This window comes from Ambystoma mexicanum, chromosome 4q, assembly GCF_040938575.1.
Source record: "Ambystoma mexicanum isolate Mex_15411 chromosome 4q, UKY_AmexF1_1, whole genome shotgun sequence".
NCBI lineage: Eukaryota > Metazoa > Chordata > Amphibia > Caudata > Ambystomatidae > Ambystoma > Ambystoma mexicanum.
The window spans coordinates 1,105,998,463-1,106,024,381 of NC_090928.1; the positions used below are offsets into that span (position 1 = coordinate 1,105,998,463).

The following is a 25,919-nucleotide window of genomic DNA, read 5'->3' on the forward strand; positions in this document are numbered from 1 at the left end:
AAACGAATTTCCACTGTGTTTGTTGACAAAATATATTTTATTTTGGCCCCAGTGGTTTACAGCAGGAACAGTGCCGACTCGAGAGATGCGATCCGAAGCCCAGCCAGGGATTATCCCGTGACAGACAAGAATTCGACTTGAAGCTACATTTGTACATTTGCCCAGAAAATGTGTTTTGAGAAAGGCCCTAGAGAGGCCGAAACACGTGTAAACCACTGGGGCAAAAATAAAATATATTTTGTCAACAAACACAGTGGAAATTGGTTTGAAACTTTTTTGGTGGCGCAGTCAAAGGTGTGGTTTACTGACTTCTTGATTTTTTTATGTTAAATAATGTTTATTAAGATTGTGAAGTAAAATAAATTGGTAATTATACAGATTAGTTTTGCCACAGAATTAAACAAATATGTATTGCATCCAGTATATGAATATATGAGTAACCAACTATAACGATGAATTAATTATCCTCATATAATTATTGAAAGGAAGTAATTGATAGTGAATATGATAGATGCATTTAATAAGACTCACATGAATTCAATAGAAGGAGAAGATGCACACTTGGTTAAGGCATTTTTATTAAATCAGAAACGGATTAACTGCAACATGTAAGCAAATAATTTCCCGAAGACTGCTTATAAATAACAATGGCAGACTATAAAAACCCAGAGCTATGTGCATATGCGATAGAGCTAGCTGAGAGAGTTCCCACGAGTGCTTTGGACATGGCAGGGGCAATAGTGGTGGGAAAGGCACACCAGGGAAAGATCGTAGGGACCGTCTGCTGTCATAGACGTCCCAAGGCCACGCCGTGTCAGCCTCACCTACAGATACGATGGGCGGGGGTACCTGCGGCGCATAGATTCTCCTTTTTTGGCTTAACACCGTGATCCATCCAGAGGTGGACAGCCAGAAATAGTTGCTCAAGTAATGGAGATTCCCAATCTCCTGCTCACCTGGCTGACTCAACACTCATGCTAACCCTCTCTTTTCTGCTGCTGTTGACCTGCCCAGCAAATAGACTTTTTTTTAATTGCACACTTGTGTTGATGTTAAGCACCACTCATGCAGTAAATAATTGCCCCTTCGACCTTTACCCTTCTATGTTAGCCCTCTTCTGAGACTGTTTCAGAGCACTTTACAGAAACATAAAAGGCAAAGAGGGCACAAGGACGAATGAGGTTGCGAAAAGAAGGATGCATGTTATGCCAGTTGCTAGTGTAGCCTATACGTCATTATGTATGTTATCATGGCTCCTTGTTAAACAAGGCAAACTGCGATAAGGGCAGATGCGTGTAGTCATTGTTTGACAAATCCATGCAGCCTCGCATTGTCATATGCACAAGTCATATGTGTGTGGAAGACCAGTGAATCCCAGTAAATGAATGTCCCTGCTTAGGGAAATTGTATGCAAACTGCTGTTCACTGACTCACAACCCTGCGGACATACCTCCTAGACTGATATAATAAGCACAGAGTGACCCAATATCTGTAACTGTTATCTGCAACATGAGACTGTGAGTACTTCACAGTAAACGATCTCTTATTCTGTCATTATTGATACGTTCTATCCTCAGCCATTGGGACTGAGGAAGCACCCTTATTCTAGCACCAACTAGCTCGTGGTCTTTCTTCTCCGATTTCACATTCGAGGTCTGAACATCTACACACAGACTGGTTCCCTGTGCCCCAAAGCTGAGCAGTATCGGGCCTTTCCTGGCCACAGACCCTTTTGGTTTACCCTTTGATGGATTGTCACTTGCAACCCTGCGGTTAAACAATTCTCGCTACTGGTGTGTTAACCAGCTGAGCTACGGGACTGGATTTGTTGGCAACGTTCTGATATGTTCTAGAGATTTAAAAGCATTCACATCTGAGATTAGCAGGCCACTCAGCAGGGGCACAACCAATCCAGACATGCTGATGGAGTAGGGGGCAATAGAGGAGGGTGAAGAAGCAGTGAACCACAAACAAGGCCAGAAGTATGGACGGTTTGGTAGCATGTGGTGCCAGGGGGTACTTTAGAAGCAATGGTGTCTCAAAGTACATTGCTGTGTACAGTGGCAATTGATGCCTGATGCGGTCGACATGCTCTCCAACACACAGCCAGGAATAGGTCTGGATGCCCAATGGAGGTGCTGGCTTTTATATTTATCATTTTACTCTGTTCATGATGGTTGAGGACGCTGGTATGTTTCAAGCTAAATTGAAATTAAAAGTACTGTGGGATAAAGGTGGGTATGAACGGCTATATAATTAACTGAGCGGATGAGCGAGTGTGCACAGGACAGACTCACTTTAGACTACCATATAGAGTAGGCCACTTTTACGTTTTTCTCACCAAGTGTTAACATTTAAGGACTATTAGCACATAGAGATTGTTTTTGGGATCCATTCAACCAATCAGAATGTTTAGAGTGCAGTCAATAACTACTGGTATTGACTGCATTCTGCACGTTCAGTAAATTGAAGCAGACAGGGAAACAACAATGCAATTCCCAGGTCCCCCCCTCTCTGGGGGGACTTTTTTTGCTGCAACATTCTCTTTAACACACGAAAGAGACAGCTAAAACATTGGAAAATGCTTTCACTTTCTTATAGAGTAACCGTTTACTTGTACCTGCCACCTAATTCCTGATCGTGTTAAATATGTCCCAGTTCAATCAAGTTGCAATTAAAATGCTTAACGTACGAAGTGAAGCCTGATATTTAAATACTAGAAAATAAAACCAAATTAAATGTATTAACTCAGTCTGTTTACTTTACTCACTCTTAAAGGGATACTTTGTAGTTCCCCACCAAAACTCCAAAACATGTATTGCCACTACCACCATGTGCTAATAGCCTTATAGACCTCCGGAGTGGCCATTATCGTGTGGGTTAACCACTTGGTGGCTTGTCATTATCTTCTGATAATGACCCCTTCTGCAGTCTATAAGTCTATATGATTTAACACTTAAGCAAAAGCATTACAAGTTGTCATGTTTACTGTGCAGCTTTTATGAAACCGCTGTCAAACAATGATGGCGTTTCATAAGAGTCAATAATGTTAACACTAGTAATACAATGAGGGTCAAGCCCTGTAAAAAGGCACTTTAGAGAGATATGGCCAGAAGGAAACGGCTATGCTACGCCATTAACTCACAAAAGGTTTGAGGCCATGTGATACTGACGACTGACAGAGACCCATAAAAAAACTATGGTTACTACCAATGCTAGTTCTTGAATGCCGTGTGGTTCTGGTTATGATCTCTAACAACAAATACGTTAAACACAACATAGTGACATATCACCAGATGGTGTAGGATTTTTCAGACTAAGGGCCTCATTACGAGTTTGGAGGTAGCCATGCCCTTAATGAGGGCATTGCTGCCTCCAAACTCGGGTCCGGGTCCGTGGACCCTGAATTGGGAAATACCGGGCCATTACGACTTTGGAGGGCCTGGTATTTCCCCATTCAGGGAACCTGGACCAGGACCATCCCCATTCCCATTTGAGCCCACATAGGGCTCAATGGGAATGGGGAGCATGCTAACAACGGGCCCGTTAATGACGGTCTGGTCTGACCAGACGTCCAGAGCGGATCCCGCGAGGGGACCTCGTAATGAGGTGGTACGGGGTTAACGGCGCCAGCACCTTTACCGGCTCTGTTAACCCCTTACCACCTCACTTGTAATGAGGCCCTAAGAGATAGCCCTGTTGATTGATGAAGAACACATCATAGCGGAGGTATGTGTTTGAGGAGGGCAGTGTGGAACCTAAAGAAATGAGAAAGTAACTGGGGTTCCCAGCATCTAAATAGGAGGGGCAAGTAAAAAAGTGTGCCAAGAGGCTGTATTTTGAGGACCACTGATATAATAATTACAAAAACTCACTTTTAGTCCAGCCATCCACAACTACAGGTGATCACAGCTAATGAGACATCCTTCAAGCTCTGTACACTTGACATATGCACATTTCCAACATAGTAAATCCTGCAATAATGCACTGTTAAAATAGTCAACCACTATACCCAACATGTCATCGACTAAATAATCGGAATTTGCCCTTTGATTTGTGTTTTAAAATATTTTGCTTGAAGAATTTAGTTCTGAATCCCATGAGGCGACTCAATAAAATTATGTTGCATTTAGTGCTCACCTTTCTGGAGTAGGGGATCTCAACGGATATCAATATTTCTTTTGGTTTCAACACCGTCCTTCTATATCCGGCAAAGAAAGTTTCGTCCATTCGTACAGTCCTTCGACCTTCTTCAGAACAAAAACAAAGGCATTTCAAGTTGGTTTCTAGCTGTTCGTAACATGATGGATGAGAGTCATTTTGGATCAAAGCAATGATAATAATAATGATGTTAACAACAAGTTGAAGTAGATGGGGAATATTAATATTGACTAGTACAGTGCATAACACAAACTGAATGATCTCTAATGGTTAGTTTGACCCAATGCAATGTACCCATTTTAGTGTCTCGGGAGGATAGCTCAGCGGCAACGTGCTCGCATTGGAAACAAGATGACACAGAGCAACACAGGTTTGATTCCCGGGTCCACACTTAGAAACCTCTGGGTATTTAGCGTGTTATAAATATCATATCATATCTTGGACACATAAAAGTTTAGATTCTGATATTCATTCAAGTGTGCATAAGGGCTGAATCAAGGTCTGTCATTTTATTGTGTTTCTTGGACTCTGTTTGGGTGGGGATTTTATGGTAGTTTTGGAGGTGCTCAGTGAAAGCGGGATCATTATGAGACTGGTGCAGCAACATTGTATGTTTGTAGAGGCATCTGGAAATGCACTTCTCTAGTACACTTTTATTGAACGCTCTTTGCTGGATTCTTTCCACTTCTAAGCGCTGTGGTAGTTTGTGTTATTGGGGTACTCCATTTACACACATACGCTTTCTTCCTTTGAGGCAAGCACTTCACTGACTGGGTCAAATTATCGTCATCACAAGATGTGAAGAGACCGTCGTGGTGTAATGAGAAAACACTTCCTCTTAAACTAATAAATATTTTAGTCACATGGCAGTGACCCTGGCTCAGCTGATTAATACACTTCCAATTACAGCATGCTACTCTAGTTATTTGGTGATAGGCTACCGGTTACTCTTGGGATGCTGTGGTTCACGTTCCGCTGAGTAGTTATTGAGCATCTATGTGAAGTTATTTTCGATTTCAAGGACAGGTCATGTGGTTCTCTGCACCAGTCACTATGTGTCAGCCTGTGCGGAGCATGTGAATCTAAGCAGATACAAGCATCAGAATGACCATTACAGGTATGTAATATTTGTCATATGATGTGTCTGTTGGTGCAACCCTGCAGTTATTGTTAAACTGGCTTTTGAGTTTAGCCACTGGGTTATATTTAGCTACATTCCGAATATAGGCTCTGTTATATTTATCATAATTTTCGAGTATAGCCACAAAATGTATTCAGCTCTATTTTGAATATAGCCACTGCGTAGAATTTAGCGACACTTTGTATTCACCCCATTGTGAAAAGAGACCAGCCAGGACACACATGTACGTATCACACTCCATGCTTATGGAAGATAGCAGAAGGCAAGGCCACCCTCCCGCATGCATCTAATACCATACACTACTCTAAGACCTATTGCACAATATCTCTGCCATAAGAATGCACCTGTCCCCATGACAAAAATCTGGTCTAGCTGCACACATAATGATTCTCCTGATCTCGCATACTCTCCAGCCTTGCTCACAGCACCCATACACATGCCAACTCAACATGGGTAGCTAGCAGGGACTTGGCCACCACAACCTACCTCCGTTGGCTAAAATGCACACACTTATTCTAAAATCTGCAGACAAATTTCCCATACCTGGACTTTGGCCCCGAGAAAGTGTTCAACCTACAGCGCATTGAGACCTTACCAATGGGAAAAGGAACTATACAAATGACAAATACATTATTGGGTACATTTTACTCTATGCATGAAAGAAAATATAAAACCACTATCTTTTGGTGATTATGCGTGTATTAGCTCCCTAGATGGTATGGATATATAGCTATATAAATACCTAATCCAGCATGAAAAAATATCCATCTTTTCCAAAGGTATATGAGAAAATGTGAAAGATGTGAGAAGTTTCTTAGTTGCCAGCATGGAGCTAGAAGACAAGTTTCTTAATCCCAGCGTAACCACTTGGCCAAAGTGGGAACTCCTGGACAAATTACTTTGATCTGCCTGTGCCTCAGTTACATTACTTGGCAGCACTGGGAGCTCTGTTCCTGGACATTACTAGGAAATGCTGCATGAAACTAGTGTCCAAGAAGTGGTACAGCTCCTACAAATGGACAATATTGCTTTATGAATTTAATTATCTTTCTTTTTTATTACCCTTCAGACCAGAGATCCACTAAATTCAAGTAGCAGTCAGTCCTGCTTATATTTTGCTGCGTGCCCCCATTGCTTTATAAGTCAGTGTTTGATCGTATAGGGAAAAGTGATAGGAGGGTACACATATATCTTCTTTTAGGTTTTTAATTTATTTTCTTTTTTTATCAAATAGATCATGCATTAGTTACTCATCTTATTCTAGACCCTATATCTTCTCAATTTATCTAAGCTATTTTAAGGCAGGGCCCATTTCTAAAAATCCCACAAGGGTAAAAGAAAAAAGTCAAAGCTCTCTGTGATTATGATTGTTATTTGCATTTCTTAATACAGGCTTCCGCCTCTTCCCAATTTGCCAAAGCTGTTTTCTTATTAAAAAAAAAGCATGTGCTTTTTGTCACATTTTCAGGTATATACTTTTATATTTGCTTGTTTTTTTATTCCCTGTAAATCCTTTTAGAAGCTTTGGTGCTCCCACGTTTTCCGACCTTTCGGAGTATGAGGGTGCCCCCTCTGGCTTCCTTCTTAGTACAAGTAGCATGAATGCCCTCATCACCTCACTGTTGGTGAAAGTATTGATATTTGTTTTATACAAACGCCTTTCGAGTCTGGCCCTAGCCGGGCCAGTAGGCGGTAGACACACTTTGACTGCTAGGCGACTCAAGATAGGCAAGTTCACGTTTTTTACCCGACAATTGGATTCGAGGATTATGACTTGTTATGGTTCTAGATTTTCTAAAAGCAGAAACATCACACGTATACAGACTTAATCAGACTTTGGCTTCATTTTACAAAAAAGATATTTGAGGGGAGCAATTCTAATCATATAAAGTCTATAGCATACATGATCCTAAGGAATGAGAGCTTTATGATACCACTGTATGTTTAGTTGCTAGAGACACTTTATCTTACCTTCTTATGGTTTCCCTCGTATTAGATTGGACCTCTGGCATTCAAAATACTAGTTAATGCCATCTGGCATTCAGAAATACTAATTAATGCCATCTGGCACCTCAAGATATAAAATGTACTCTTGTTATGAAGATTGTTTAGGAAACATGCATACATATAAAACCACAATCTTTTCTGTAAACCAATCTCAGAATTCCACCTTTAAACTCATCTTTCAGGGTTCTTTCTTTTTATGACAAAGCAGCAGGTTGTTAGCTTTTATGTATGTGATGGTCTACAAAAAAGAGGCATTGCTTAAACAATATGCATGCAACAGAAATTGCATACACGCTATGTATTAGTTCATTGCATATAAGAACAATGCTGGCTGTCTAGAATTGCACTACTTCTATTAGGTTGAGGCATCAACTTATATATCTCAACTTTGTTGCCTCTATTTTCTTAAGTAATGAAATTATAAAGCTACAAATCAGTAATCAAATTATAAAGCTACAAATCTTAGTGTCAGAATGTGGATTTTCCACTTACACAGTGGATCACAGTTATTGCTTTCCAACCGCACTGAATACTGCACTGTAGATAACCTGACTCTGCTGTTCACTGGATCCCAAAGGAACATAAGCCTGTTTAAGCATACAAGCCTCTTCATCTGAGCCACCCCATGGGCAGCGGTAGCATGAGAGATCCGTCTCCTACCAGCTCCTTCAATTACCCTGTTTTCCCTCCTTTTTTATTTGAACAAATGCCAATTCTTTTGTATTCTTTGCTGTGAGCTGAAATCAGTCAAATGCCTTATCTGAGCCAATTGTTAAATTACACTGGTAATATTATTGAATGTAAACAATCCATTCTATTCTATTTTGAAGTTCAACTATTTGCTATACTTGTTTGGAATTAAATCAAAATACTGCATAGTCTATAGATTAAGAAAAGAAATAGGGAAATCAGGAGGCGGGTCGATTTTTGTTTACTGATTCAGTGTAGCGGTGGCATCTCGCCTCAATTTCGTCGACCATGTAAAATTCAAGTAGTGGGTAAGCCGCAGGATGCAACACGGATGCCCATTGAAGCACTAGCATGTAAGCTCAGGGAATATCGCCAACTTAGGGGCATCCTCCTATGTAAGCAGCCTATTCTGCTGTCCCTATTGGCTGATGACTAATATATGTGCTGATGCCACCAGCTAACTGTACTTTAATAATGAAAGAGATTAAAGAATTAGTTTTTTTTACTCTGTCATGAAGGTTAATTCGCATAAATCCGAACTTCTGACGCTGATACAGGGCACGCCGGAATGGGGTGTGAACTTAGATTTCCATTGGCTTCTGGGGCAATAAATCACTGGATATTGTCATCAATGAAGCCCCGATTACATTATAGTAACTGAACTCTGTTTCCTTCTTGACCAACTTGAAAGGCTATAGAAAAGATGGACTACACTCACATTATCCTGCATGCCTCAAATATCTCTGAACAAAATGGTCCTTCTACTTAAATGCCGGTATGTTTTTACAAATGTCCAGATGAGATTTCCATCTAAACTCATTATTCCTGCAGTTGATATGGGGCTTGAAAATAGCTACGGTCAAACGGGATACTATGACCCTATGGTATACGTTGGGCAGACTGGGAGTTCTGGAACCAGAAGTATAGGGTTAGGTGACACAATTTAAGCATGCTGTCTCATGTTACTTCTGACTTCTTCCATCCAGAACATGAAACTCTAAAAATATGTTTCATTTCCCGCAGCTCAAAAAGTGACTGTGGAATACATAATAAATTCAAGCACCCAACCCCGTAGTCTCCCGTGATATACCTAGTAAGAATCCCCAGACTGACATGTACCTATGATTAAGGCATAACAAAGGAGCTCCTAAAACTAGCCATTGTTAGACTTGATAACCTCTATGGAAATGGTGCCTTTATCAAGCTGGCCAGACTTCAAGAAAGAGGCACTCTTCCTTTGCTTACTCATTGCTCTACCACAGATTTAGGCGGGAAATAAATATGACATTGGGCCTCATTACGAGCATGGCAGTAGCCATGCCTGTGTGGCAGGCACGGCTACCGACATGCTCGCTACTGGCACCGCCTCCCACGATTGGGCAATAACCGGCCCATTACGAGATGAAGGGGCCAGTAATTGTCCATTCGCGGGAGGCGGTAATGCCGGGCTCCCGATCCTCATTCTGCCCCATAGGGCACAATGGGGGATGGGAGCATGGTTGCACTGGCACCGTTGATAACGTTGCCGGTGCAATCACGAGTTTCCCTTGCAGGTGCCGCGGGCTGTCAGGGTCCCACGAGGGAAACTCGGAATAAGGTGGTACGGTATGGACGGTGCCCATACCGTACCTCTAGGGTCGTAATGAGGCCCACTTTGTGACTCATGAACAGGAAGCACCTAGATGATAATGTGATAAAAATACAAGTTCAGCACAGTAAAATGTATCAGCTGCTGGATTATCCCAATAAATGGAGGGGGCTTTGTTGATAGCCACACAGTCCTACCTGTGCCCTAAGCTGACCCCAACAAGTTGTGTTCTAGATAAATAACTAAATAACTTATATGTAGTATAGCTTGAATTACAGGTAAGTATCTAAGGCTTAACATTAGACCGCAGCACTGTGAACAGACCCTGGGGCTTACTTTAATGAGAAATTAATTCACATTTTATTAATCTGCCAAACAGCCATAGAAGCTTGCTGCACATTGCAAACTACACGTTCCCAGGATCATGTTGTAAGAGATGAGCAGACTTTGATACATTCGAGGTCAGGAAGCGAAGCTCATGGGTGCCGGGGGAAGGCAGTGAATGCGCAAGCATTTTATAATTCGTCACATTAGTTTATGAAACTGGTCTACTGACCATTTCAAAATGACCCATGGTGGTTTCAAGTGGCCCCTTAGCACATCTCAGCCTGGGAAGTGGTCCGAAGAGGTCCTAACATGCAACATTATGCTGGTAACTTGTCAACAGTTCAAGGCTCTTGTAGTGTCATGATCGGTTGTGTTTTCATGAGAAATGGATGGAGATATCCGGCAGTAGATGAATAAAAATCCGCTGGTCATCTCAAATATCTCAATGTTTCTGCCACTATGATGTCGGAATTTTGGGCTGGACTGTGACATCACAGAGGTGGTCGAGGGTTCTGTGGTAACATTTGCGGGACCCAATCATTTTTTGATAATGTATGTCCCGCTATCGTTACTTAGAGAATTGACATAATGTTGCAATGTGTCTTGTTGCTTAGGTTGTACAATGTTTTCATTTTGGGGGTGTATTTTTGACAGCTCTTTTCATGCAGTTCTGTTCCGCATTCTGTTTGAATATCCCTTTCCGAGCTGTATCAGAGCCCAGAATAAATTGTGTTACTTCTTGCCTTTTGTACACTCCTTTTAAAACTACTTTTGCAGTTTGTACTGGTGTGTTCCGAGGCAACCCGCAGTACAATAAACATTGGAAAAGCAGTGAAGAAACAAATTTAGCATACCTAATATGTACACAACGTTGCAAAATGCATTAAATGGGACCTCGTAGAACCAAAAAGCGACACAGAAAAAGATTTGGATTGTGCGATTGAGGAGGAAGTGTTGGATCAAATTCAACTTCAGACATCATTTTTTACAATTTAACTGCCTCATCACGAGTTTGGTGCTAATTTGGCGGTAAATCCATGTACCATTAACACCTCTCACTCCCACGGGCTTACCACGGGCTTACGAGTGGTGGAAGAGTGGTGTAATTGTATATTTAGGGTTTCCTGTTATCAGTGTTTATGTGTTTCCAATTCTGGTGGTGTTTTTCCAGGGTTTTCTGCATTTATCAGTGCTTACTCATTGTTTCCGTCAGTACATATGCACAATGCTGTGTTTTAGGTTTCAAATCGCAGACATAACTCTGCTATCCTTTAACCTAACTGTACAATGAAATTTGGTGAATAATGTGCATTGCAGGAATATAACTGACCTTTCCTTGGTCTATTTCCCGAATAGAACTTGAACGGCCTAGTGTTTAAAGGAGGTTCATTGTAATACAATTCCAGGTGACATTTCATCAAGTAGTCCATTCAGTTCTTCTCTGACTATTGAAGCTTGTCAGACATGTAGCTTTAGGAATCAAATAATTAACTACAAATTGCCATTTTTTTGAAAGCATGGTCCCAATAAAATAAACAAATCATTAATATATCATAAGGCCTATTTTAGTTTGGATCACCTTTAGGTATTGACATGTCTAAAAATGTCCACTAGATGGTAGTGCTCACTTTACTTTTAATTTTTAGTTTCATAAATGAATCCATGAGTAGCCAGGTAAGCCAGGTAAGCACTTCTATCTAGTGGACATTGTTGGACATTTTCGGAGCTACCCCTAGAAAGTCAAATTAGTCAAATGATTTCCAGCGGGCAAAGCAAAAACCAAATAAGTTCGGAATGTACTAAAATCACAAATGCCTATGTGTATTTAATTAGTACAACTCTTCCGTTTCAAGTGCTTTCCCCTTTAGGTTATGTTACCTTTTTACGCCACCTGTTTTCTTACATACATTTTGTTTCTGTTTTGGTTTTTTTGTGCCTGGGAAATGTACTCATATTTTTACACCATTATACAGTGGCTCACTACTTGTTCTCATCTTTATGCTATTGTAGAAGCACAGGCACTAGCCCCACTGTATATCTGTTCTGTTGTTACTTCTTAACAGTGCTCCATTCTGAATCTGTACTGTTGTATACCTTGCTAAAGGGCTCCATTGCTCCTCAAAGCCAGGTCAGCGCTCAATAAATACCATAAAAATAATAATAATGATAACCTTGTGGGAATGCTTCTGCCATCTGTAAATGTGTTATTGTAAGTCATTGCTGTTCGAAATGGACATTGATGCTCTTCAAATAAATGTAAATAGATCCCCATGTTTGGCACCCATAGGACTCCATGGGAATTTTGGCAGAATTACAGTGAGCGGTTACTCCGCCGATGGCGTTTCGAGGAAAAGTGAAGAGTTTACCTCCAGCTTTTTGCTGGAGGTAAATCTTCCACCTTTCCTCTAAGCTCAGAATTGGGCGATACAGTAAAAAAGTCTGTAATTCCGTTACCGCCACCAAAAGTGGTGGTAGCGAATGACCGCCACTTGTTCACCACACCGTCGAACTCGTGATTAGGCCCTATGTTCTTACACCAGGCATACTCGAAGCCGATTAAAATCTGCAAATTAGCCCTTTCTCTTCAGGAGCATGTCCTAAATGCAAAGCACAAGGTGCCAACTGTGCCCATCTGGCATGGGTGGGCACTAGAGTGAGACCTTCTGAAGCTATTCAAAAGGTGTCAAAGATGGCAGATGCCAACATTACCCCTGAGCCATTACATCGTTTTTGGCAGATAGCTAGGGCATGGATGGTTGGTTCGGCTCCCACAATCTCCTCTTGAATACCAGAACTCACTAGAGCCAATGAGTGTGAAGAGATATAAAGGGATGTCTGTCTTCAACACCAAACATGCCCCCTTCATTCTTTAAAAGTGACTCTGATGCATGGATGTAATTCATGACTTTAGACAACATTGCATTCTGATTCGCCTACTAACGTTAGAAGTTATAGAAAAGCAAGCTTCAGAGTTTTTGAAGCATGTTTACATTATCACCGAAACTATAGCATTACATCCTGAAGTATAGATGAGCTGGTTGTGTATGTAGTGCTGAACCTGCTGCTCAATGCATTGCATTAATGAGTTGCCACGTGCTTCGACACCCGTCCTTTTGGAGCTAGTATTTAAGTTGATATAGCGCAGCGCACTGTTTGGCAATCTCAATGTAGCTACAGTGCTTAGACGACCTTCATGCAGGAGCTACACGGTCGGTAATTGTGGGAATACACATTTTGTTAGCAGACATTATGATTCTTTACAAGAAAAAACATCTAGCTCTTCGATCTCTCTCTTTTTAGGGCTCGTTAAATATCCTGCGGATTTAAGAGTCCTGAAGGCCCCTTAGGTGCCAAGGACGAGTATGCTCATCCTTTTTGCATAGACTTGCATAATAGCTTTGCAGTTAAAACCCAAGAATATTAAGCAAAGTAATGGAATACATTGTGAAAAGAAAAGAGGCCTGCTATGTTAAAAAAAAGAAATGATAATTTATTTCCATGGCAGCCATTAATGGAGCTAACCAGAAAAGCTCATGGCCACCGCAGAGGAGCCACACATTAACCAGCTCCCGAGGGAGGCGGTAAGTACAAAAAAGCAGTGAACTGCCCGGAGCCCATCAGAGCTGTGTGCCCGGATTCAGAGCCATCCGATTGGCTGGCACCTGGGCGCTGATATGACATGTGTATCAAGCTGCATTTCTCTGGTGGTATAATGTAATGGATATTGGCGAAGCAGCAGGTGTAGTTTCCTTAGGTATATTAAGGATTTAAGGTCCCTATTTCTTATCACCTATTCTTTCACCAAGTTCACTTCTCTGTATAACCCTTTCACCTCTCTTTCCTTACCACTTATAATAGCCATGCTTTACTAATATTTCCTTCCTATGTGTAATTACATTTGTGTAACATATTTTGTCAATAATTTTCAAGGGTATTTCTGATCTCTACATTTTTTATTCGCTGTATTAATTCACAATTACAATCCAGCCTGCTAGATTTGAAATAATTGCTTAAACATGTTTGGGGGTTTCACATGATATGTGCAGAGACTGGTCAATGAAACAGAGGTTTAACATGCTGCTGAATACCACTATAACATGCATTCTTGCCATCCTGCAATGAAAGGTATTTCATGCTCTTGGCAAGCATGTTATACTCTCTAGTTTACAGAAAGTGCTAATCTGAAGTGGACATGCGTGTCTCGTGTTTCTGCCCCTGCTTACCTGTTGACATCACAGTTAACGTGGACCTGCATGCCATAAACACAGGGTTTAGGTCAGATATTGGACTGGCAGTCATTATGGATCCCCCAACAGCCTGGAATAAAAATGATAATGACAAATATTAGCAAATCCGAACTACATTGTACTTCTATGCGAATTAAACAAAGACTATGTGCGATCCTGGATGAAATGGATCGCTGATACAATCGAAAAGATTGCCCTGGAAAAACCATTCACCCCATCAAAAAAAAGAGCAATGGCAAAATGGTTCACCCCACTACTAAGCCCCATGAAAAATGACAACAAGAAAATGGAGTTGGAATGGAGGAAAGAATACAACCCGGAGAAGAAAAAACTGTTCCAGAAACAAATCCGAGCATACAAGAAGGAACTACAAACGGCGAAGAGAAGGCATTATGACGACAGAATCACCAATTTCACAAACTCACAAAAAGAAATGTTCAACATCATCAAAGAAATAACAAAACCTCCAGGATGCGCAACACCCCAACTCCCTCTGAGAAACTTTGCAATGACCTGGCAGACCACTTCAAGAACAAAATCAACAACATCCGACAAAACATATAAGACAGACCGACCGACCAATCATAACATCCAACAAACCGAACCTAACACAGAACCACAACACAAACTCCAAAACTTTCCGGAAATATCAGCAGAGGTTTTCGTTTTGCTGGTGAAGCACAGCAAGAAATCAGGTTCACCCATGGATCCGTGCCCGCCTGACATCTACAAATCAATCCTCACACAAAGAACACCATCAGAATATTAAAGAAACCTCCTAAATCTCTCACTAGCAACAGGAACCGTACCAAAAACATTCAAATCAGCATATATCAAACCACTCTTAAAAAACACAAGTGGTGACGTAGAAGACCTCTCCAACTACAGGCCAATCTCAAACATTCCCTACCCGGCAAACTCCTGGAAAACTACATCTACAAATGAACCCAAGAACAGGTAGAAAAACACCACCTGTTGGACCAAGCACAAGTCAGCTTCAGAGCTGCAAGAGGAACAGAAACAGCACTACTGTCCATCTGGGATGAGCTAAAAACAAACGTGGACTTCTGACACAACCTCGTTCCTGATTCTGCTCAACCTCTCCGCAGCCTCTGACACAGTTAGCCATGACACCAAAAGACTAGAAGACATAGGCATAACAGACACGGCACTACTCTGGATTAAATCTTTCCTAGCAGACAGAACAAAAACCGTTTGGTTAAAGCACTTCAAATCCACACCACGAGTCAACAACTGTGGAGTTCCCCAAGGGTCCTCAATATCACCCCTGTACTTCAACAACTACCAAACTGCACTAATCAGAATCTTCAAAAAATACAAAATTACATGCTATAACTATGCAGAGGACACTCAAATCATCTACAAAATCGAAGACACTCAAGCCGATCACTCAAACCTAATTGAGTGTCTAAAAGAAGTCATTAATTGGATGAATGGCATCAACTTGAAAATCAACCCAGGAAAGACCGAAATAATGATTATATCTAAAAATCAAGAGAACAACACCTATATTCCATGGCCAACAGAAATGGGAACTGCACCAATCCCATCTAAGGTAGTAAAAAATCCGGGCGTCCTGATGGACAACACCCTAACCTTAGAACCACAAATAAGTGCAATAATCAAGAAATGCTTCTTCCTCCTTCACACGGCAAGAATAATCTTACCTTTGCTCTCCTTCACCCATAAAACGCTCACAATCGTTGCCCTAATCATGCCATAAATCGACTATGCAAACAGCCTCTATCTATCTTGTGATACCAGAATACCTCCTGAAGAAACTATGAAGGATACAAAATGCAGCAGCCAAACTCCTCCTCAAACTATCCAGAAGAGACCACATCGCTCCAGCCCTAAAATCACTGCACTGGCTCCCAGACACACATCGCATCACCTTCAAAACAATGTGCATAACACACAGGGCAATCAGCGGACAAGGAGCTGAATTCCTGCAAAAGAAATTAACAATCTACAAGCCAACAAGACTCCTCAGATGAAGCAACGAAATCCGTCTGGAAGAAAAACCATACCTTAAGAAAAAACTTGGGGGGTTCATCCTTCTCTTACTTAGCCGCACAAACCTGAAACAACATCCCGAAAGAAATAAGAAACACCAAAGACCACATACAATTCAGAAAATTACTAAAAACCTGGCTCTTCAACATCACAGATGCAAAGTGAAAAACCAAATTCACCAAACGGGAAACACAATGAAAAGGATGACAAAGCTAGGACGACAATGACAACATCTATAACCAAATAAAGAAACTGTTACTTCAACAAGAGAGACAACACTATGTCTAATAGGACACAAGCGACACCCATAAGGACAGAATCCAGCGTCCCTAGCCAACTCCCAGCAAACAACCTTCACCCACTCGATAAATGCTACTATATATCAAATCTGTACAAAGTTGGCTGAACACTAGCACTTGCCACAATAACTAAGCTGTAGATATTGGCAGAGGCATGGACCAGAGAGTTCTGAATGAAGGCAGACACCGCCCCTGGACATAATTACAAGCGCTAGCATTGCGACATTCCAAAGGGGGTAGGAGCGGTAACATGAATGAGCAACCGGATAAGATGATGAATGGCGAGCAGCCCCAACAGAAGGAGGGAATAAAGCCGGGCTTACCGATGCCACCCTCCTACTAGATTGGGAATGCTTTCTGCGCTAGACTGCAAGGAACGCACAAATGCCTGTCCGCCCTGCATACAAACAAGGGCTACGTAGGCAGCCGGCTGCCCAACGTGGGCAAGGTTATTCATGTGAACGGACGCCATATGAGAAAGGGACTGTGAGTGTCGAACAGCCCCAGAGCTAGACGTAGACACAGAGTTCCCACACACCCCATCTGATTAGAAATACAGAAATTTAGCGCCTCACTTCAAGACAGCAATGCCAATTAACCAATCCACTAACAACTTCACCCTCTCCATACACATATCAAATTCTAACCAAACACAACCACAAACCTACAACACAACAATCCGCACAAACTTCACCACACCGCAACAACACTACCCATTTATACACACCATGGTCTCATGGTATGAACGGAATGGCACCTACCAGGGACCTGTGGGTTTTTAAATATCTGCCTTCCATAGAAACCAAATAATGTTTAAAAAAAGTTCACGTGGAAGACAGTCGTTATATGATATGAAGGCAACAAAATGCAACCAAATATTGGTCTCTTTTGAAGAATTACCAAAAACAAAATCATCTGAATCATAAAGTGGAACTATACTTTGTTTAGAGCCACATAAATTAGCCTTGCAAATTGAAGGTTAAAGAAAAGCACAGTGGCAAAATAATATGCAATGCCAGCCCCTGCGGCAGATCGACAGGCAACGTGGCATTAAATTAATGTTTAACCTTCTGAAATGGGTGAGAAATATGCAGAGAGTAGCTAGGATTTTACCTTTAACAATATAGAATGTTCCTCTTGGGGAGTGCACTAGGGTAGCAATGTCAAATCATGTGTCCACGCTATAATAACTTAGGGCCTAAGCAATTTAGGCCCTGAGTTATTATAGTGTGGAAACATGATTCCTTCTGGCTCTCAACATACAGAACAGTCTCAGAGAAACAGTACCTTGCCTGTTCTTGGTTTTGGATAATGCCGATATACTCCAGGGGGTGGGCAGCAACATAAAAGGACCCCCCACCACCCTCCTTGGGACTGATCTACCTGCACAGTGTAAGGATTAGATAAACAATGACATTTTAGGGGAGGGGTATTCCCCTAAAGCACAACGGAATCTCAGGGATACAGCACCCAACCACTTCTTGGCACAAACTCTCAGTCTCAGGGATGCAGCGCCCAACCACTTCTTGGCATAAACTCTCAGTCTCAGGGATGCAGCGCCCAACCACTTCTTGGCTCAAACTCTCAGTCTCACGGATACAGCGCCCAACCACTTCCAGGCTCAAACTCTCAGTCTCACGGATACAGCGCCCAACCACTTCCAGGCTCAAACTCTCAGTCTCACGGATACAGCGCCCAACCACTTCCAGGCTCAAACTCTCAGTCTCAGGGATACAGCGCCCAACCACTTCTTGGCTCAAACTTTCAGCCTCAGGGATGCAGCGCCCAACCACTTCTTGGCTCAAACTCTCAGTCACAGGGATGCAGCGCCCAACCATTCCAGGCTCAAACTCTCAGCCTCATGGATACAGCGCCCAACCACTTCCAGGCTCAAACTCTCAGTCTCACGGATACAGCGCCCAATCACTTCCAGGCTCAAACTCTCAGTCTCAGGGATACAGCGCCCAACCACTTCTTGGCTCAAACTCTCAGTCTCAGGGATACAGCGCCTAACCACTTCTTGGCACAAACTCTCAGTCTCAGGGATACAGCGCCCAACCACTTCTTGGCTCAAACTCTCAGGGATAAAGCGCCCAACCACTTCTTGGCTCAAACTTTCAGCCTCAGGGATACAGCGCCCAACCACTTCTTAGCTCGAACTCTCAGTCTCAGGGATACAGCGCCCAACCACTTCTTGGCACAAACTCTCAGTCTCAGGGATACAGAGCCCAACCACTTCTTGGCTCAAACTGTCAGCATCAGGGATACAGCGCCCAACCACTTCTTGGCTCAAACTTTCAGCATCAGTGATACAGCACCCAACCACTTCTTAGCTCAAACTCTCAGTCTCACAGGGATACAGCACCCAAAGTCTCGGGGATATAGGGCCCTGATCACTATTTGTGATCCATTCTGTCACATTGCTTCCTGTTTGGGAGCTACTATTATGTGTGGTGTGGAATCCTTAGTTGGTCTGCTATCTGTAGATCTGGCACTTGTCCTCCTACTTTCTCTGTTGGCTGCTTTCTCTACACAAGGGAGATTTATTTTTATTTTTTATTTGTGTTTTGTTTACAAACCTTTACAATTCAAAATAAAATGAAACAGTATATAAAAAAAGAGAACCTTGATAAAACACATCTTTTACATAATTATGCCCAAAACAAAACCCTACAAATCTACATAACACTGATAAAACATATTTCAGTCTTGGACACTCCCCACGTCAGTATTTACAAATGTCCAAGATTTCACAAATGCTGCTGCCATCAAGCTCTCTGACTTCGACAGCGGATTCAGGAGTCTCTTCCAGACTTCTATCAAGTCTGAAGTTCTTCTGTTACACCTTTCATTTTCTTTAAATACCATTCTTTCCAAATGAAAGTCAGAGACTTCCAAAAATAGGTGCCCAACTTACTCTACAGACTCCTTGCTCTTGCAAAGCCTACACGTGGGGTCTGATGGATATATAAGCCCTCGCCTTATCTGTACTTTTTTAGTTGGAAGCAAATTCCTCCTAAGACGAATTGTAAGGTTTTGATAACATGTGTTCGGAAGGAATTGATAGATATGGTGCAATCATAGCCCTTGGCTTATGCTTGTGTGAAAGATGTTCCAAGGAAGGGTAAGCATGATAAGTCTACGGTGTGCGCCCAGTCCTGCCTATAAAGAGTCTTTTTTACTTTTAAAGGATTTATGACCCGAGTTTAAGTGTCCAGTCCCAGCTCTTTTAACAGGTATTCACAGTTGACTCAACACAAGGGATAGAATATCCCTCCCACTAACAATGTTCCTCTGCCATTTCGTCCTTGCTGAGGTATATATTGTCCTTCACACCTGCAAAAGGGGGCGGGGCCCCAAGGACCACTGCGCCTGAGACCTGTCTCAATTCTCAACCAGAAATGTGAGGCACGCGTTCCACAAGCTTCCTGGATTTCCACACTTCGCTCGTTCTTTATTTTTCTTAATTTTATTTTGGACATTTGATAAAGTGCAAACCTAGCCCGAAGGGAACCGTGTTTTGTAGATCATATAACATCAAGGCTTTTCTCACCTATATGAGGGTGGTTATCCCGACTGCTGAAACTTTTATCCCTTATTTCTACCAGCAGGACTCTCTGCTCCCTGCTTGGTTCAAACTCTGGGTGTCCTCGCTCTGAAATCACGGCTGCTGTTGGCTCTCTCGCTCCAACACCTATCTTGGGCTCTCCGTTCTCTCCTTCGCCCACTGAAGTTTGATGTTGGCCTCACTTTTTATAGGCCTTCCCCCTCTCTTGTTTTCTCTCATTTATGTCTATTGGTTATGCATAGTATTTCTTGTAAGGCTACGTTGCATTTATTTTAGGAGGCATGCCCTTGTTATCCTAATCGGGTAAATGGGGGAGCCTGCAGATATGTTGGAACAAGGAAGACATTCCACCTGGATGGGTCTGCGACGGTTCCTGGTTTCCACCACTTTGGATCTCCTGCTGCAGTCTGGAGCTCCATACGCTTGGTATCGCTTCTCCGTCTGCTCGTTAGCGTGGCTGCATACTGGAATGCATTCTATGGGCCTCATTACACGGATGGCGGTAGGGATTTACCGGTACCGGTAAAATACCGGTACCGGTAAATCCTTACCGCCTTACTACGAGGTCCCTTTGCGGGTTGGGGGATTTAACGCCTGCTTTTTGCAGGCGTTAAAATCCAACCCGCTAAGGGACCTCAGAGCTAATTACGGCACCGCAAAATTGCGGTGCCGTAATTAGCGCCTTCCCCATTCCCATAGAGCCCTATGGGGCAGAAATGGGAATGGGGAAGGGCAATGGTGGAAGGGGGATTTACCGCCCCTCCAACCTTGGAATGGGGCGGTAAATCCCCTTTCCGCCAAGGCGGTGCCGGTATTTTACCGGCATGAGCCATGGCGCTAATAGCGCCATGGCTCACCGCCTACCGTATAATGAGGCCCTATGACTTGTCTTAACTGTGGCATGAGTGAATGTCACACAGGCCTGCCGCTCATGTCCATAGGGAGGGATTCAGACTTTTATATTATTTATTTGATTGTTCATTTATAATGTGCTTAATACCAGGAGTGGTTTCTAAGCGCGGGATCAGAATTCAAACCTGTGTTGCATCGCGTTGCCTTGCTTTCAAGATAAACACGTTGCCCCTGAGCTATCCTTCCACCGCAAGACTTCCTTTCTTTTGTGATCATCTTCTAAATTACCAGCAGCAAAATATTCATCATACGACATCCTGTTTGATCTGAATTTGTTTTTTTCACTAATTGAAATTACAACATTAACAGGCTAAACCCCATAAACTCATAATGAAACTGGTGGTTGAATACAATTCAGAATACAAATTCAACTTAATTCACATAATGCACATACAAAAAAAGCTGTGATTCGTAGCAGAACGCGACTTTGGATTCCCAGTAACATGTTAGTCGCACTGGATCAAGACTCTCATTGAGAAAGCGATCTTCCTCTCTAGCTTCGTATGCCGCTTCCACCATTGCTTTAGTGACCTGGGTTACGCAGTACGATTAGTCCAAACTTCCAAGTGGTCAATATAAGACGCTAGTTTTCTAATAGAACTAAACCTGGAGATTGGCTAAACTGGATGCCCAGTGCGCTTAACCTGAATGGTCAATCTAACGGCAAGCTGCAGTGCTAGTACAAACCTTGTTATACCCTTTGCCCCAAAATACAGTTTTGCAGACTTGTGGCTTGCACTTAGCCAAAAATATATTTACAATACACACATGACACAGTTGTCTGTTGCAAATTTTTTAGAAATGTAAAAATGGGCCAAATTATTTTTGGACTGGTCAATGCAGGCGAGCGGGGTCTTCAGTTGACGGACAGCAAGCGCAGAGCTAGAGCACAGAGACCAATCTGGGCTCACAATGCAGGTGGTTTAATGATGAATTACACCTGCATTTCAGGCATCCTGATTGGCTAGGATTGCTGCTTCCAGTGAGAAATGACTTTAGGGAGAGCTGAAATGTTTCCTTTTCTGATGGTGTGTCGTAGGATCATCCAGTAAAAGACAATCCAGTAAATAACATTACTGCACGCGGGAATGGAGGCAAATCGTACGATAACGCCTTTACCAGCCTGGATGCAGTAACAGAATTTTCCAGATGCTGTAATAGCGTGACACCACACTTGAAAGTACCAAAGGTTCAGTTAAGAATCTGGGGACCAAATCAGGTCAGAACAGGAGGCAAAGGAAGCCAACATTTTCCAAACAGGAGCTCGCAGTCCCTGCAGAACAGGAAGCTAAGGAGGCCCTTTGAGAGCATGTGCGTGAGAAGGTCTAGACTGCGTCCTCACATCTCTGTACAACCAGAGACGTCAAGAACTGGTGAGATGACCTTAAGCCGAACGTCTGCTGCATCAGCTCAGACCACTGGCATGAGTCCCTAGTAACTAGAGGTAGAACGGTGCCAGACCCATACTTAAAACCCTTGAAGACAAAGATGTAGAAGCTTCAACGTCTTTAATCCATCAGAACTTGAATCTAAGACACCCACTCGACTAACCGGAAGTACCTGAATGTAGGCCGTTGAATCACGAAACTGCACTGCCTCTCAACACATTTAGTACAGTTGACATTGACTTGGCTTCAGATTCAGCTACTCACTCTCTTCCCTCCCCAGCCACATCATTGATTAAGGAATTAGCGCCACGCAGATCTATTGAATCAACAAATGTTGCAAGGGAATCGAAATTCTTCACCCTCCCACCCGCCAAAAAAGGAGACTAAATTAAAAATTGCACTTCTGAACCCAAGATCCTTAATTAAACATGCTCGAGATCATCACGATAGGGTAGTGAGCAGTAACCTTGACATTCTATGTATCACCGAAACTTGGATCCGGGACACAAGTGGCTTCTCGATCAGTGTGGCTGTTTCGAACAGGCTTCTCTTTTTTCTGTGCAAACTGCACCACAGGTTACGGTGGTAGAGTGGCAATTATTGCCAAAACCGAACTGGGTTGATTTCCAGCTTCAGTTACGTGTTCAGGTTGCGAAATCTTACATGTTAAAATGACCCGACCCACCATAACAGCATCAATATTGTATTAGTTTACAGACCCCCTAACTTAATGCCCGACTTCAATGAAGAAATTACCAAACTACTAAACAGTCTCTCCAGTCTTAACTCTGCTACCCTTTTCCTAGGGGACCTGAACTATTGGAGAGGAAATTACTTGGATAAAGAAGCAATCGATCTAGAATCTGCCCTTATATCCATTGGCCATGAGGTCCAAAACAGTGAACCAACCACTGCAAAAAATAACATATTGGATTGGATTGTAACACGAAAGCTTACTGTTCAAAAACAACCAGACTACCCCATGGATATGGTCAGACCATTATGTCATCGATTTCACCATCCAAATCCTTCACTCCATACCAAAACCATTCAACCCAAGGAAAATAGTCACCGAGCAGAACTTTAAAAAGTTACTGTGCCAAGACCTCCAGTCTTTCTGGACACCATCATGACCAAGACACACACTTACGACCAAGTGGATAAAATGGTGTCCACATTCTCCAACACCCTCGCTGAGATGCTGGGTTTCACAGCCCCCCTTAAAACCAAGTCTGTCAGAGACAATCCGGGCCGCCAAACCTGGTTCACCCCAGAACTGAAACGGACGCTAGAATTACAGTGGCTAAAACAACCTTCAGAGATCTCTATGGAAGCGTGGAAGGAAACAGACAAAGTACACAAACTACTAATTCTAGACACCAAAAAGAACTTTTTTAATGCCCAAATTGAGAAATCCTCCAACTCCACAGGAAAACTATTTGAAATGTTAAAACTCAGACCTCCTTTTTACCTACAAGTTTAGACAGCTCCACAATTCAAGCAGCATTTGATGTAAAAATGATCAATGCCAGAAACAAAATAACAATGGTCCAGAGCCATAACTCCACATTCAAGAAGCAGAAGCAGATAGGTCCAACATCCAAGGAACTAGGCCCCTCTGCGTTCACATTCTCGCAAATTTCTGCTCAAGATTTGCTTAAAATGCTGTCAACTATGCGCGCGACATGCTTTCCTTATAACCTTCTGCTTCCTAAATTGATCCTGGAGCACAAAGATTTATTTGCCCCATTCCTGACCCGATTTGTTAATGCCTCCTTTAGGGATAGCCAAGTGCCCAATGTAATATACAAATAGAACAGAATTGCATGAACTGAACATTGCCTTGCGATCTGGGCTTCCTGATCCATCTCATACAGGGCATGCGGCTGAGGCTTCGTCTTTATCTTCATCCTTGCCGCTGTCTTATAGATTGATTATAATGGCATAGACTGTGGACCATGCTACATGCTATGACAATGTGATGAACATTGCTGGGGGCATGCATCAATGCTCACCAGTACTCTGTAGGCAACAGAGCATGGCTTTCCGTAGCCCGGAGGACCTTTCGATAGGTCTGCATGTTCAAATGTGTGCCATATTATACCGCCTATCTGTGGACCTCGAGGGGTTTCTTTATGGGGACAGCAGCCATGGCAGAAGTGGAATGCCAGCTCACCTGAAAGGATGAGGGCAAGACATTAGTAAATTGATACTTGCTTTTTCGATAACCAGCCAGAAATATGGATGTGTTTTATGCATGACTGGGTGCATTATAGATCAATGGACCATGGGATGTGGCAGATAATGTGTGCTGTCCATGGCTGCTGCTGCCTCTCTGCAAACACCCAACCCCTTTAAAGTGAGAAAATACCACTGTGTTTTGCTTGCCCAGGAGCAATGTCCTTTATCACCTGTATGTGTCCATGCACACAGGCAGGGAGGGTGCTGTCCTTCAGTACTATCAATTCATGTGTAGAGCCAGAGAAACTTGTGCAGCAATGGGCAATGATTATATCAGCATCACCTATCCTTTGCACATTCAGAGCATGCTTCTGCTGCTTGTTCCTATACACCTGCTCTGTGGCATGGGGGGCACTAATGGCACATGCGTGCAGTCCAGGGCACCAATGATGTTAGGAAATTGGGCACCAGTACAGAAGTGTCCTTTAAAGGCATTTAGTTTCTCCTGGGTTGTTGGAAGGGACATGTGTGATTCTGCATGGTGTTGCAGGGCAGCCTACGCCTGCGTCAGTATTGTTGAAAATGTGGACTGGCACATGCCATGCGCCATGCCCCCAGTGTGCCATCAGTTGCCAGTAGCAAGAAAAAGTAGTACGCTCACTAACTTGAGTAGAGGGGGGGATGGGGATGCGTATGCCATTTTAATTCTGAAGCTCACCCTAATTGAGGAGCAGTACATGGAATATGGTTGCCTTGTTCAGCAGATATGTCCTCGGGATTTGGGTTTCTGTGAGTGACCATGGGGTTGTTCCGATCCTGTGTGTTCTGGCCCTTCTCCTACACTTCCTTCCTTGTTGGGCCATCCGCTGCATGATTGTGGCATTGCTACGGGCACCAAATAGTGGGTACAGCTCCCCTGGGTGTATTGGCAGTGTTCCACTGGGCTGCATGTTGCTGTGGTTTCTTGGGAGTGGGATGAGAATTACTTTTTATACTGGAGGAGTAATTATGTGCACCTGTGATTGATTTACATATATATGCCCCTAATATCTGCATGCTTTTTCATGCCAGTAACCTCATGTGTTATTTTTCCTGGCAATCGTGGTCGGAATTGTGTGGTAAATATCGCATCCAGTATTGCCCACTCTCTACATCCGGTATGGTGCGGTGTGGTAAGGAATAGTTATAGCACCTGACAATTCAGGAATCGTTGTGTCCGGTATATTGTATGGTCCACGGGGAGCCCGAGAGCCCCAAACGGGAAAGCAGATTCAGGCAGACACAACGCGGCATTGCGGAAAACAACCGCGTTGTTTCTGCCTGAATCTGCTTTCCCATTTGGGGTTCTCGGGCTCCCCGTGGGGAGCCCGAGA

General features: G+C 42.9%; 1 protein-coding gene across 1 annotated transcript in view; it reads right to left on the reverse strand.

The window, feature by feature from the left end:
• Positions 1-25,919, reverse strand: part of LOC138468215 (xanthine dehydrogenase/oxidase-like) — a 551,126-nt gene that overhangs the window by 271,925 nt on the left and 253,282 nt on the right. The window contains exons 12-13 of the mRNA XM_069608675.1: positions 14,138-14,231; positions 4,141-4,250 (exon numbers count right to left, since the gene is read on the reverse strand). Of these exons, the coding sequence (XP_069464776.1) occupies positions 4,141-4,250; positions 14,138-14,231 (204 nt within the window). The remainder of the gene's footprint in view (positions 1-4,140; positions 4,251-14,137; positions 14,232-25,919) is intronic.